This window comes from Protopterus annectens, chromosome 7.part0, assembly GCF_019279795.1.
Source record: "Protopterus annectens isolate FY-2018-M chromosome 7.part0, PAN1.0, whole genome shotgun sequence".
Classification (NCBI taxonomy): Eukaryota; Metazoa; Chordata; order Ceratodontiformes; family Protopteridae; genus Protopterus; species Protopterus annectens.
The window spans coordinates 254,743,992-254,756,635 of NC_056739.1; the positions used below are offsets into that span (position 1 = coordinate 254,743,992).

The following is a 12,644-nucleotide window of genomic DNA, read 5'->3' on the forward strand; positions in this document are numbered from 1 at the left end:
GTCGATGAATGTCATTTTGTATTATTTCCATTTTCACAGTGTCCATGAATGTCATGTTGTATTAGTTCCATTTTCACAGCATCCATGAATGTCGTGTTGTATTAGTTTCATTTTCACAGTGTCAATGAATGTCATTTTGTATTAGTTCCATTTTCCCAGTGCCCACAAATGTCATTTTGTATTAGTTCCATTTTCAAAGTTTCGATGAATGCAATTTTGTATTGGTTCCATTTTCACAGTGTCAATGAATGTCATTTTGTATTAGTTCCATTTTCACAGTGTCGATGAATGTCATTTTGTATTAGTTCCATTTTCACAGTGTCCATGAATGTCATGTTGTATTAGTTCCATTTTCACAGCATCCATGAATGTCGTGTTGTATTAGTTTCATTTTCACAGTGTCAATGAATGTCATTTTGTATTAGTTCCATTTTCACAGTGCCCACAAATGTCATTTTGTATTAGTTCCATTTGTACAGTGTCGATGAATGTCATTTTGTATTAGTTCCATTTTCACAGTGTCCATGAATGTCATTTTGTATTAGTTCCATTTTCACAGTGCCCACAAATGTCATTTTGCATTAGTTCCATTTTTATAGTGTCCATGAATGCCATTTTGTATTAGTTACATTTTCACAGTGTTCATGAATGTCATTTTGTATTAGTTGCATTTTCCCACTGTCGATGAATGTAATTTTGTATTAGTTCCATTTTCACAGTGTTCATGAATGTCATTTTGTATTAGTTCCATTTTCCCGGTGTCGATTAATGTCATTTTGTATTAATTCCATTTTCGTAGTGTCGATGAATGTCATTTTGTATTAGTTCCATTTTCACATTGTCGATGAATGTCATTTTGTATTAGTTCCATTTTTACAGTGTCCATGAATGTCATTTTGTATTAGTTCCATTTTCACAGTGTCGATGAATGTCATTTTGGGTTAGTTCTATGTTCACAGTGCCCATGAATCTTCAAAGAATACTATCCAGGCCTAAGGGTCTATATTTGGTTTGACAGGATGTCACAGTCTACCGCTTTTGTATGACTGCAGTATTGCAACAGGCCAGCGGTATGTCCACATGTTAATACCTTGATTAAAAAGACTAACATGGATTATTTTTCTTATTTTAATTTAGAAAATAAATCGGTATGTTGTCCATTGTCAAACAACTTGAATTATTAATTTTACCAAAGGAAGCAGTTGTCATATGCATTTACATATAGAAAGCACCTATATCCAATATAAGATCGGATTTTTTATCATCCTTGATTGAAATGCATAACAAAAAGTAAGAAAGTCAAGCGTCAGCACTGCAGACCTTTACAGTTCTAAATAAATGATAAGAGGGGATTTGGTCAGGCTCTATAGTGGTTGTAGCTAAGTCCGGGCTTGGGAGAAGGTTATGGGGACTGGTCAGCTCTGTACTATTAAATAAACTCTAGTAAAACATTCCCAAGATGCAGTGCTTCAGCAAAAACATTCTGTGCATTATTAAGTATAGGGACAGCAGGTATTCTGCAAAGCATAACAGATACATGGGCAAAACCTACTATTGGCATAAAGCTCAGACTATCCTGATGTGTGGAATTCATCAATGGCCTTCTGCTATGGCAGAATAGTGTTAGATTTATTAATCTCTACAATCTGACTAGAAAACCACTAACAGTTTTTATATGGGTCAGTTGCATAAGAACACTTATTATTGAACAAAATTCCAGGGTTCAGCTGTACCTTCCCGCACTTCAGATTACACTGAACAGCATATTTCAGTTTACATTTTCACAGTTCACAGTTTTTCTCAGTTCTGTAATTCAGTACTTTAGGGAAGACAGAGTATTAGAGGATAAATGTGATTTAATAAAAGTAAAATCAATCTGAAGCAAAAAATTTCAAAGGAGCTTCACAATCACTATGTTGTTTAAAAATAAAAGCAATTAAACTATTACAGATTCCTGTAACAGAAAAAATAGCTGGGTTAGATGTTAGGCAGATAACTCACTGCAGTAATTCTGTGTCCCTTTTTCATATCATTTTACCATCTTGGACATTTATTTGGCCTACTTATCCTCTTGATCAATTGGAAAATTTCAAGGTACTGTACAACACATGCCATCCTTGACTGATTTACGCCTAAGTTATAATTCTTTGTTCTGAAGATGTTTTCTATATTGATCACTGCTGCAGTACCCTTAGCCATATGGGGTTTATCCTGCCAAGTATGCAACAACTGGTCAGCTTCCAAAGCTTCAGGGCATCATCTATACTCCCAGACTGTCAAACAGCTCAAGCTGAGCTGACTAAAAGACCAGTTTTGGTATGAAGCCCTACAGAGCTTTGCTGCCGCTGAAGAGTAAGTTGCTCTTAGACTTTTGAAGACTAACAGTTGACTTGTGTTTTCCTTAACCGGGCAGATAACTTCCCTTTGGGGGAGAAACTTCCATTTCCTTATTTTTACTGATGTTTTATTACTTTCCTTTTCAGGAAAGATATTTTAAAACTAGAATTGTTGTGTTTTAATGGATTGTGTCTTGACTGCAACATACTTTTAAATGGAGCATTCATTTCTATCAGTTTAAAAGTATTGTTATCTTACTGATAAAATATTTCATGTGGAGAAACTATGTTTATTTTAACATTGTTGGACTGCCATAGTGTTTCAGAGTTTTTACTGTGTTTTTCTGTCAAAAAAATAACATATATAAAACTTTTGTGGACTGTTAGTTTTACTGGCAGTGTTTCTTGTTTTTGTCAGGATAGAGGCACCATTTTTGGCTTGACCATGGAACTGATTTGTCAGTCCAACAGTTTGTCCTTCTTCAAGCCACAAAAAAAAAAAGTTAAGCAAGCAGCTTTTACCACCACAGCAAGCTATCAATTTGCCTCTGCCTCAGGTGGGTGACCCGGCTGTGGCCATTTGTGTACCTCAAAAGAGTCATCTTTTACCCAGGATTCCTCTGTGGAGAAGCTGCAGCCACTATGCAGTGGTGGTTAGCCATGTCCTCTGCAGCTTTTGGGGTCCCCTCAATAGGCAAGGGAGAACCAGTTTTGTCAGTCCTGGGAGAGGGAACAGGGAAGGTTTCCTTGTTGTATCAGATGTTGTGCCGATCCCTGGGAAGCAGCAGCACTCATTAATAATATAGTTGTCCTCATTTTTCCTGTCAAAAAGAAATAGAAACCCAAGCTCATGTCAACTCCTCCTCAAATTTCTTTGGATAGGAGTAGCTTACAGGGACTGACTCAATGCTGGAGTCAGGCTTCTGGATCCTTCTTGTAGAGTACTTTGTTATAGAAGAAAGAGAGATACCTCCTTTCCTGAACAGATTCAAGATTATGAATCTGATCAGGAAGATGCAGGGATAGATTCAAGGTTTTATTCTTAAATTTGCAATTCAGACTCAAAGGGAAGCTCACTTTCTGATTCTCCATATGGGGGTTTCTCTTTATGGAATTTTAAAATGATTAATCTGAAATGATTGAATGTTTTTACAAGGTTTCAATGCAATGTTATTTTATGATTTTTGCATACAAGTGATTTAAAAAAATGTTCACCCACTTATTTATTTGGGGATGCATCTTTGTTTTTAATTAATTGAGTAAACATAAATGAGTTAATGGATTATGTGATGTATTGTGTTTCATACTCCGTACCCTTGCCTTTGAAACATATATTATTTCTGGGTTTTAGACTTTATTTTGTGTGCGTTGATACACTTTTGTTTTGTATTTAAACTGAAAATTCATCCTGAATTATACCTTTGAGAAAGTTTGCATCAAAGGGCTTGAAATATATATGATATAAATCATAAATGGCAAACAGTATTTTTACTGCTTTTATTTGAGAAGCTGAACTACTCAGAGTTAGACATGATCCAGGTACTGGTGTGACCTACTAAGACATTTTCTAAAGAAGGTTGCATTTTACAAAGATTTTTATGAGTGAGTGTAAAGCAATCTGTGCAGAAACCACCTAAGCTTAATGTGGTCTTTTTTTTATTTAGATAAGCCATGCAGCTATTCTTCCTAGCCTAAGTGACAAGTACAGCTTCCCTTCATTTTTAAGAACAATGCCAAGTGGAGAGGTCATTGCTGAAGCGATAGCTAATCTCCTTTTTCAGTTTCAGTGGATGTGGGTAGGACTTTTATATACAGATAATGACTATGGACATCAGAATGGTCAAATTCTAAGAAATAAAATTGCCAAAAATGGAGGATGCATTGAGTTTTCTGAATTGATTCCAATTTTGACTACAAAAGAAAAGAACCAACATACTGTTGATATTATAGGACACTCAACAGCCAAAGTCGTTGTTATCATTGCCACTGAATACCTTCTTTTTCCATTAATTGAAGAGATTTCAAGACAGAACATAACTGGTAAGGTCTGGGTTTCCTATCACAGCTACTGTACCTATGTAAGTCTTAATAACAAAGGCCTCTTTTCAACACTGAGTGGTATGATTGATATTGCAGTACACAAAGGTGAAATCCCACAATTCCAGGAATATGTTTACAGCCTTTACCCATGGGAAAGGCCAGATGATATTTTTACTAAACAGTTTTGGGAATCAGCCTTCAACTGCAAACTGCCATATAATACAAGTGGTGCCATATTACATTTCATTGGCCTAAGTGAAGAAACTGTAATGTGCACAGGTGAAGAGAGACTGGCATTACTCCCATCTTCTATTCTAGATATTTACCAGTTACGATTTACCTACAATGTCTACAATGCAATTTATGCATTTGTATATGCTTTGCATAATATGTTTTCATGTAACCCAGGAAATGGTCCCTTTGATAACCACACTTGTGGCACTTATCCAGAATTTCAGCCCTGGCAGGTAAAACAGTCTTAAAAGTATTACAGTAATCCTAAGGTTATTAATATATGTACTGGTTAACATTTTACAGTTGTTTATAAAATGTGCACTGTGGTGGGATGGCCTCCTTCAGATATATGTAATGGCAAAACTGAAATGTATGAGTATATATGGTTTCCATATGTTTTGTTGAAAGTACAAAATGCTGAAGGTACAAAAATGTTGAAACCACAAATGTTGAAACCCATATTATACAGGGTGGCAGGACCTCCGCACTACCCACGTGAAGGTTTTCACCTCACACCCCCTGCTCATTATATATACCAACTCCAGGAATGCACAACAGTGGGGAGTGAGCAAAATCCCTTTTCAACATTTTGTGATTTCAACATTTTGTACTTTTGACAAAACACTGGAAACCATATTTTATATATATGTGTGTGTGTGTGTGTGTGTGTGTGTGTGTGTGTGTGTGTGTGTATATATATATATATATATATATATATATATATATATATATATATATAAACACTTATCAGATTGTGACCGTTTCAAAGTATAAGCTGACAAGGATGCTGAGTATTGGTTGTTTAAATGTTGTGGCTGCAGTAGGAACATCATTTTGTATAAAAGGTAGAAGGGTTTACCATACCATAGAACATTTATGATAGGTTTAATTTATTTAACTGTATTAAAGGGATAGGTGGGCTAGTCCAGAGATTTTTTATAACCATGACCTGAGCCACATGATGTTAGCAAGTTTTATAATCATATATAAGCTGTACAACACAGTTTGCAGACCATTACATGTGACAAATTTTAAAATGTACAGACAATTTATACTTTATGGAAAGAAATATGTTTACTAAATTTAGAAAAGAAATTAACAAAAAGCGAGCTTTGGAATCAGTCCACTCAAGAGAAGTATGAATAACTTTGTAGTATTTTTATTGTTGTATATGCAGCAATCAAATGGTTTGGTCGCTTTTGACTAAATGTTGGGTTAGCCTTAAGGGAAGAGAGTAAGTTTCAGGTTGCTTAAGCAGTGTTTGCAAAACAAGCTTTCCTCAACGGCTTTTTTGCTAAAAGTAGATACAATAAAACCTGCAGTATCAGTATTAGTATATCCTTGGGTACATTTTGGGCTTTTTATATGAAACATTTCTAGCTGAGGAGGACAGTGACTACAACAGTGAACATTTTATAGTAAGTGTGTTCAAGGAAATATTGGCCCTTGTATGAACTAGTAGCCTGTTTAGTTTCTGGAGGGTTATATAGTGATATTCCCTTCAGTTTCAATGTTATAAAACAATATTTTTGAAGTCTTTCTATTAAATTCAGAGTTTAAAGGAGAACGGGGAGAAAATAGCACATTTTGGGAATAAACACATTAATGGCTATTAACCTTCTACCATCTAGCATGAGGATGTGGATGTATCTATATGAAAACATTAGCTAGTTTACAGTTTAAACTAGTATGCAATCTATATGACAAGATGAGTTGTTGCTCTAATAATAAACTCATGCATGCTAAGTAACTGTAGTCATGTAATAAACCTTGTGGGATCCATGTATATAGTACTGAGTAGCGTGCAGGCTTTTGATATGCACCAAAAAGCACTGTGGATGACTTAATGGCATTAATAAGTAAACAGTGGTTCTTCAGATAACTCCAAAGGAGATCCAAGTCCTTTGGTAGTTTGTTATGAAGTGTTTGTAAGAGGGAACTGAGAAAATGGTGATGTTATCATCTGCATAGAAGGTGCAGTTCATTGATTGAAGTATTTTGCTAGTGTGCCTATAAAGGTGGAATTCAGTAGTGGATTACAGGACAAATCCCCTGGGATTCCAGCCTGAATGGTACGATAACTAAGGATAGTCTGTCACATGAGAATATTAATGTTTTAGTTTGAAAGATAACTTTCTTGGGTGGCATAAGCCAGGGAACCTTGTTGGGTAGGCTTGCATAGGCCCTTGCGCTGATAGCCTAGTACCTGCCTATGAACCTATGAACCTATAGATAACAAGAGAGCACTTCACTGTTGTTTCACCAAACCTGTATTTTAAATGTCTGTTTATGAATAGGGAGTGGCTGACTAATTCAAAGACACACTTAAGATCAACTAGGAAAGCACCTACTACTGATACATAAATTTGAGTAATTTCTGTATAGGTTACAGTGAAGGCATTATATTATGATTAGAAGTATAACTCTCAACCATCCAGATTTTCACAGAATGTTCAGATTTTTGCCTCATACTTTTGGCTTGTTTCTCATAGAATTTGTGGTTTTCTGGCAAATCAGTGAAGATTGAAGTCACTAAATAATACTGTGCAATTTTAGTTACAGACTTCATATCCTTCAGAAAATGTATGTTAGCATAAAACCTGTTATTCTAGTAACTTTCTAAGTTTATAAGAGTGATGTTAAAATCTTTCCTTATTTTTGGACCTTTGTCTCACCATTGCTTTAGGCCTTGTCCAGATTTCATGCAGTAAGAGGTTGAGAGGTATGATCAGAAGCCATTTTGGTATTGATTTAGTAGTGTATAGTTTATGTGATCTATGAATTGTTTCTACAAATTTCACATGCAGCAATAGATTACTAATGGTTTAATATTCATCAAATAGACTACTGACCACTTGCACGAAGCAGTTTTGGATTAGTGATGTTGTTGGTCTATATTATATGCTCAAAAACTATTTTCTTCAAACACAGAAAGGTTGACACGTAAACAGCAAAAGCTGTAAACCGCGAATGGCCACTTCCGTAAATTTTTTCCTAGGGAAAAAATTCACTTGGCCGTAAAACATAACAACAAACTTTAAAACGCTACTCAAGTGGGGGGCTTCACCCACCCCCAACTAAATATACCAACTCCGAGATCATTCTACATTGGAGAAAAGGGTAATTCCCAATAACGGGCAAGCAAATTTTTCCCTAGGAAAAAATTCACAGAAGTGGCCGTTCGCAGTTTACAGCTTTAGCTGTTTACATGTCGACATTTAAATGTTCAAAGAAAATAGTCTTCAAGCATATAATATAGACCACTGTAGTTCTGCTTCCAGCAAAAGGAAATTGATTCCTAGCTGAATACAGCTGTAATGAGACTGGTACTAACAGTAGCCAATAAGGGAATCACTACTTTGCATCATTTTTGTTAAACTTACTTCTGTCTTTTCACTAAACACTGCTAGATTAGCCACCCTCTATCCCTAACTTCAGAGTATCATCCAAAATCACAGTAAATAATTTATCCACAGATCTTCAGGGTCTTCTGTACTAGCTTCTCTATTTAATCCCCAGGTATTACAGCTAGTATTTTTCTAAAACTCTCTGGCTACATATCTTAAGATGGCTTGATATCCTGCTCACCACTAGTCTGATTGCATTGATGTTGTAAGGTAGTACAGTAGCTACCTAAGGCTTAGTGACTATTCACAGTTTCTAATAATTAATAGTATAACTTGTAAAAGATGTAAATACTTCAAAAAGCATCAGCCCACTCTCAGTAGGCATTGTACCTCAACAACACTGCTGCAGTTACAATACATTATAAAGCTCATAAGTTATGTTGAGGTTGTAAAGGAAATTTCAGCAAACCATCCTAGACTACATTATAAAAGCCCCAGTTTCTGGGAACAAGGCAATAATTTTTCTTCACTAACATATACTAGAGAGACACAGAGATCACACAACAGTCTCCAATAAAGTAGGGATAAGCCCACAAGGCCCAGTGATTCTGCTTTCACACTGGGATGAGTCTAACTGTTTCAGCAGTTATGGATTTCATCTCTCATATCAGGGATTCCACATACTGGCTAAGACCTTTACTTCTTTCATAAAAAAACTTCCCTACTGGGCATTTATACAGAGCAAACTCAAACTCCACTTTGGGCAACATAGGAGTAGCACCACTCAGTGCTAGGAGTCTAAATAGAAAGATGCCAACACCTGATGTCCTCTGATAACTCAACAATATTAATTTCTGTGCATTGAGACATTCTTTTAGTATAATGGCAGCACTTTCATTGCACCAGGGTTTGATGCCGTTCATGCCTTCATACCCTGGGGCAACTGTGGGGGAGTATCTCCTTTTGTCAGGAAAAAAGATCACCTCATGCCAAATAACCTATGACCCAGACTTGAAGCTCTTAAAGTTAATAAACCATGGTTGATGTAAGCAGACTGCCACAGCAAACCAATGAAATCAATGTGCAATAATTAAAGGTTCCCTTTAATTGCAGCACCATAGCCATCCTGCTTTTTATGTGGGGAAAAATTAACATTGAGGAAACATTTATACGCCTATTAATATGATATTTTAAAAAGGTGAATGTTAAATGTTCTTTACAAGCACTCAGAGGAATGCTCTGATTTTTTTGACTATTTAAGTGTACAGTCTTAGTACACGTTAAGAAAAATCCCTGGGTGGTTCATGGGAAGATTAGATGCTGAAATTAAATCAGGATTTAAATAAAAAAAATTCTATTAGTAGAGCTCTTGTATTTCATGAAGCTAGATCATAAGGTATTTTAAATTTATGAATAGAAATGAATTCATTTTAAATAATCATTATATATTGTATGATATACAGATTGAAATTTAAATTTATAGCATATTTATTATAATTGATGCATCTTTTTAATTGATTTATATATAGATTTCACTTACAACCATTTGTGATTGAATGTTGTGATTTGATTGTTTGGTTCAGGTATTTAAGATGGGAAGTTGCTGTATAGTATAGATTCTAGTAAACTTCTTATATTCTGTACCAAAAGTGATTATTTCTGCCAGTATTTTAACAATTTAATATAACAAACAAGTATGTGCAGTTTTATTCATTGACTTGTTGTGACAGCCAACTTATGACCACTGTAGTTTCTTAGTTTTTGATTCGCTGGTGGTTTCTTGCATTTCTTGGATCACTTGAGTTCGTTATAAGAAAGCTCATGAAGTTCCAAATCACTTTTAACAAATACAACTATTATTTCACTGCTAGCTACAGATATCCATCAGTGCCCCCCAAATATCATGGAATTAACCTCAAGACCACTGAGGGTAAAACATCAAACCAAATAGCTTCTTGCTAAACCTTATTATCCTAGTATTGACTGACACACTTTCACTGTTAATTCCTCCACAGTCTTTCTTGTATCACTATCCATGATGGTAGAAGGAACATTTGAATAAGTGTTATTACCTAGAATTGCAATGGTTTGTAGAATGATTGCCCAGAACTTATCTATGAACATATGAAAAAGGGTTATCTTATACCCTACCCTGCATCTGTTCAACCTTGGTTAAATGTGACTGAAAATCACTCATCTTCTCTGTCTGGCTTGTAGGCAAAAATGAGACTGTCCTTATGGACTTTTTCAGGGCAACTCTATTTCAGTTTGTAGGAGACCCACACAAATGTTCTAGCAATCTTACATGGACCCAGCAATGAGGGCTGCCACATTCAACTCCAGTTTTTACTAGCACCTTCTACATAGTGAAGTCCATAATACTCATCCTCTCTACATATAATGATAGATACAGGAAAAAAAAACTTTCTGGTGCAAATCCCATATTAATAAACTGCATAACAGAAGAACATTATGAAGATTTATTAGAATTTCACATCCCTTACCTTAAGAAATCACTTATCCAGGAAGGAACACAAGCACAGTATTAAAACATGTACCAATGTACACTTTAAAGGCTACTAAAGACACTAAAATCATTCATTAGTTATTCAAGGAAATTAAGGAATAATGTCCAACAATGCAGTCAGCTCATTCATAACACATCACATTCTGCTCTCAGAATATTGTCAATATATTATAAGACAGATTTAGTGATTACTTTACCCCACTTACCCAAAATATTGCCTAAACTGTTCCTGAAAATATAGCTTTCCCTAAAATTCTCTTGTAAAAAGAGCATATGCAAAGGGTTTGTGTATGAAGAATGGGGAATAGCATTTGACTTCCTTATACAAAGCTGGCCTCTGTAAAGACCCAGGTAATTAAAGATGCACCATCCTCCCCAGCTTTATATACAAGGCCATGGAATGTATCCTAGCAGAGCTCATGTCTGCAGACATAGACCTAGTCCTTATTCAGTTTGGTGTTGAGAAGGACAAGGCCTGTCTCCAAACACTCCCCAGCTTTATTTACAAGGCCATGGAATGTATCCTAGCAGAGCTCATGTCTGCAGACATAGACCTAGTCCTTATTCAGTTTGGTGTTGAGAAGGACAAGGCCTGTCTCCCAACACTCCCCAGCTTTATATACAAGGCCATGGAATGTATCCTAGCAGAGCTCATGTCTGCAGACATAGACCTAGTCCTTATTCAGTTTGGTGTTGAGAAGGATAAGGCCTGTCTCCAAACACTCCCCAGCTTTATATACAAGGCCATGGAATGTATCCTAGCAGAGCTCATGTCTGCAGACATAGACCTAGTCCTTATTCAGTTTGGTGTTGAGAAGGACAAGACCTGTCTCCAAACACTCACCAGCTTTATATACAAGGCCATGGAATGTATCCTAGCAGAGCTCATGTCTGCAGACATAGACCTAGTCCTTATTCAGTTTGGTGTTGAGATGGACAAGGCCTGTCTCCAAACACTCCCCAGCTTTATATACAAGGCCATGGAATGTATCCTAGCAGAGCTCATGTCTGCAGACACAGACCTAGTCCTTATTCAGTTTGGTGTTGAGAAGGACAAGGTCTGTCTCCAAACACTCCCCAGCTTTATATACAAGGCCATGGAATGTATCCTAGCAGAGCTCATGTCTGCAGACATAGACCTAGTCCTTATTCAGTTTGGTGTTGAGAAGGACAAGGCCCGTCTCCAGACATAGTGAGTTTCTTAGAAAATGTTACTGACGATCTGGATAGTCATCACTCCATGTACGCTGCTCACCTGGCCAAAGCTTTTGACAGTATCCCTTGCACTGGTATTACTGATAAATCACACAGAGTAATTCACTGTGTTGTCCACTGGATTGCAAATTGGCTGTCCAATAGATTCCACATTGTGAGAGTTGCTGTTACCTTGTCCGAACATAAAATTGAAACTAGTGGAGGTACCACAAGTATCACTACTAGGTCTTGTTCTGTTTGGTAGTTTTCTATAGACATACAAGTCAATATCCCAGAAGTGTGTTTGACTAAGTGTGATGATGACTACAATCTGAGCACTGTTATCTTCTCTTCCACTGATAATAAACAATGCTGAAATGTACACTGCACTGAAAATTGCCTCAAGCTATGTGGAAAAAGAAGTGCACTGTAGTAGCAATCAGCCAAAAATGTTGACCCCACCTCATATTCCATTAATGGCACTCCTCTTAAGGCAAACATGTTTGTAAGAGCCTTGGCACTTAAGTGTACAATTTGTTCTCATTTATGTTGTCACCCTAATCAGGAAATCCTATCTGTCCCAGTTAATTTCCAATGGAATAACTTCAGAATCCAAATAAGTAATCCTATCACTGTACTCACACCTTATTAGGCCCAGCATCAAATACAATATCCACTAGAGTGTTATATATCCAAAACAGGAAAGGCTCCAAAAATTTCTAACCAATACAATTAAAGGCCTTATACTCTTTGACAATTCAACCAGAGTAGTACAACACTCCACCCAGTAGTCCATCAGGTGCTTCCAGGTCACAGGTGTTTCACTTTTTGAGGCATGAAAAACACAATCCTGTGTGACTTATTTCTTCACAAAGCTAATAACTGTACAAACCTCCACAGTAATGACTTTTATCTACACCAACAAACAAAATGCACAGGAGAAATATGTTCAAAACTCTAATTATT

The 12,644-nt window shown here is 36.3% G+C and overlaps 1 protein-coding gene across 1 annotated transcript in view; it reads left to right on the top strand.

Annotated features, from left to right (window-relative positions):
• Window positions 1-12,644, top strand: part of LOC122805946 — a 105,021-nt gene that overhangs the window by 16,603 nt on the left and 75,774 nt on the right. The window contains exon 2 of the mRNA XM_044076191.1: window positions 4,001-4,843. Coding sequence (XP_043932126.1) covers window positions 4,001-4,843 — 843 coding nt within the window. The remainder of the gene's footprint in view (window positions 1-4,000; window positions 4,844-12,644) is intronic.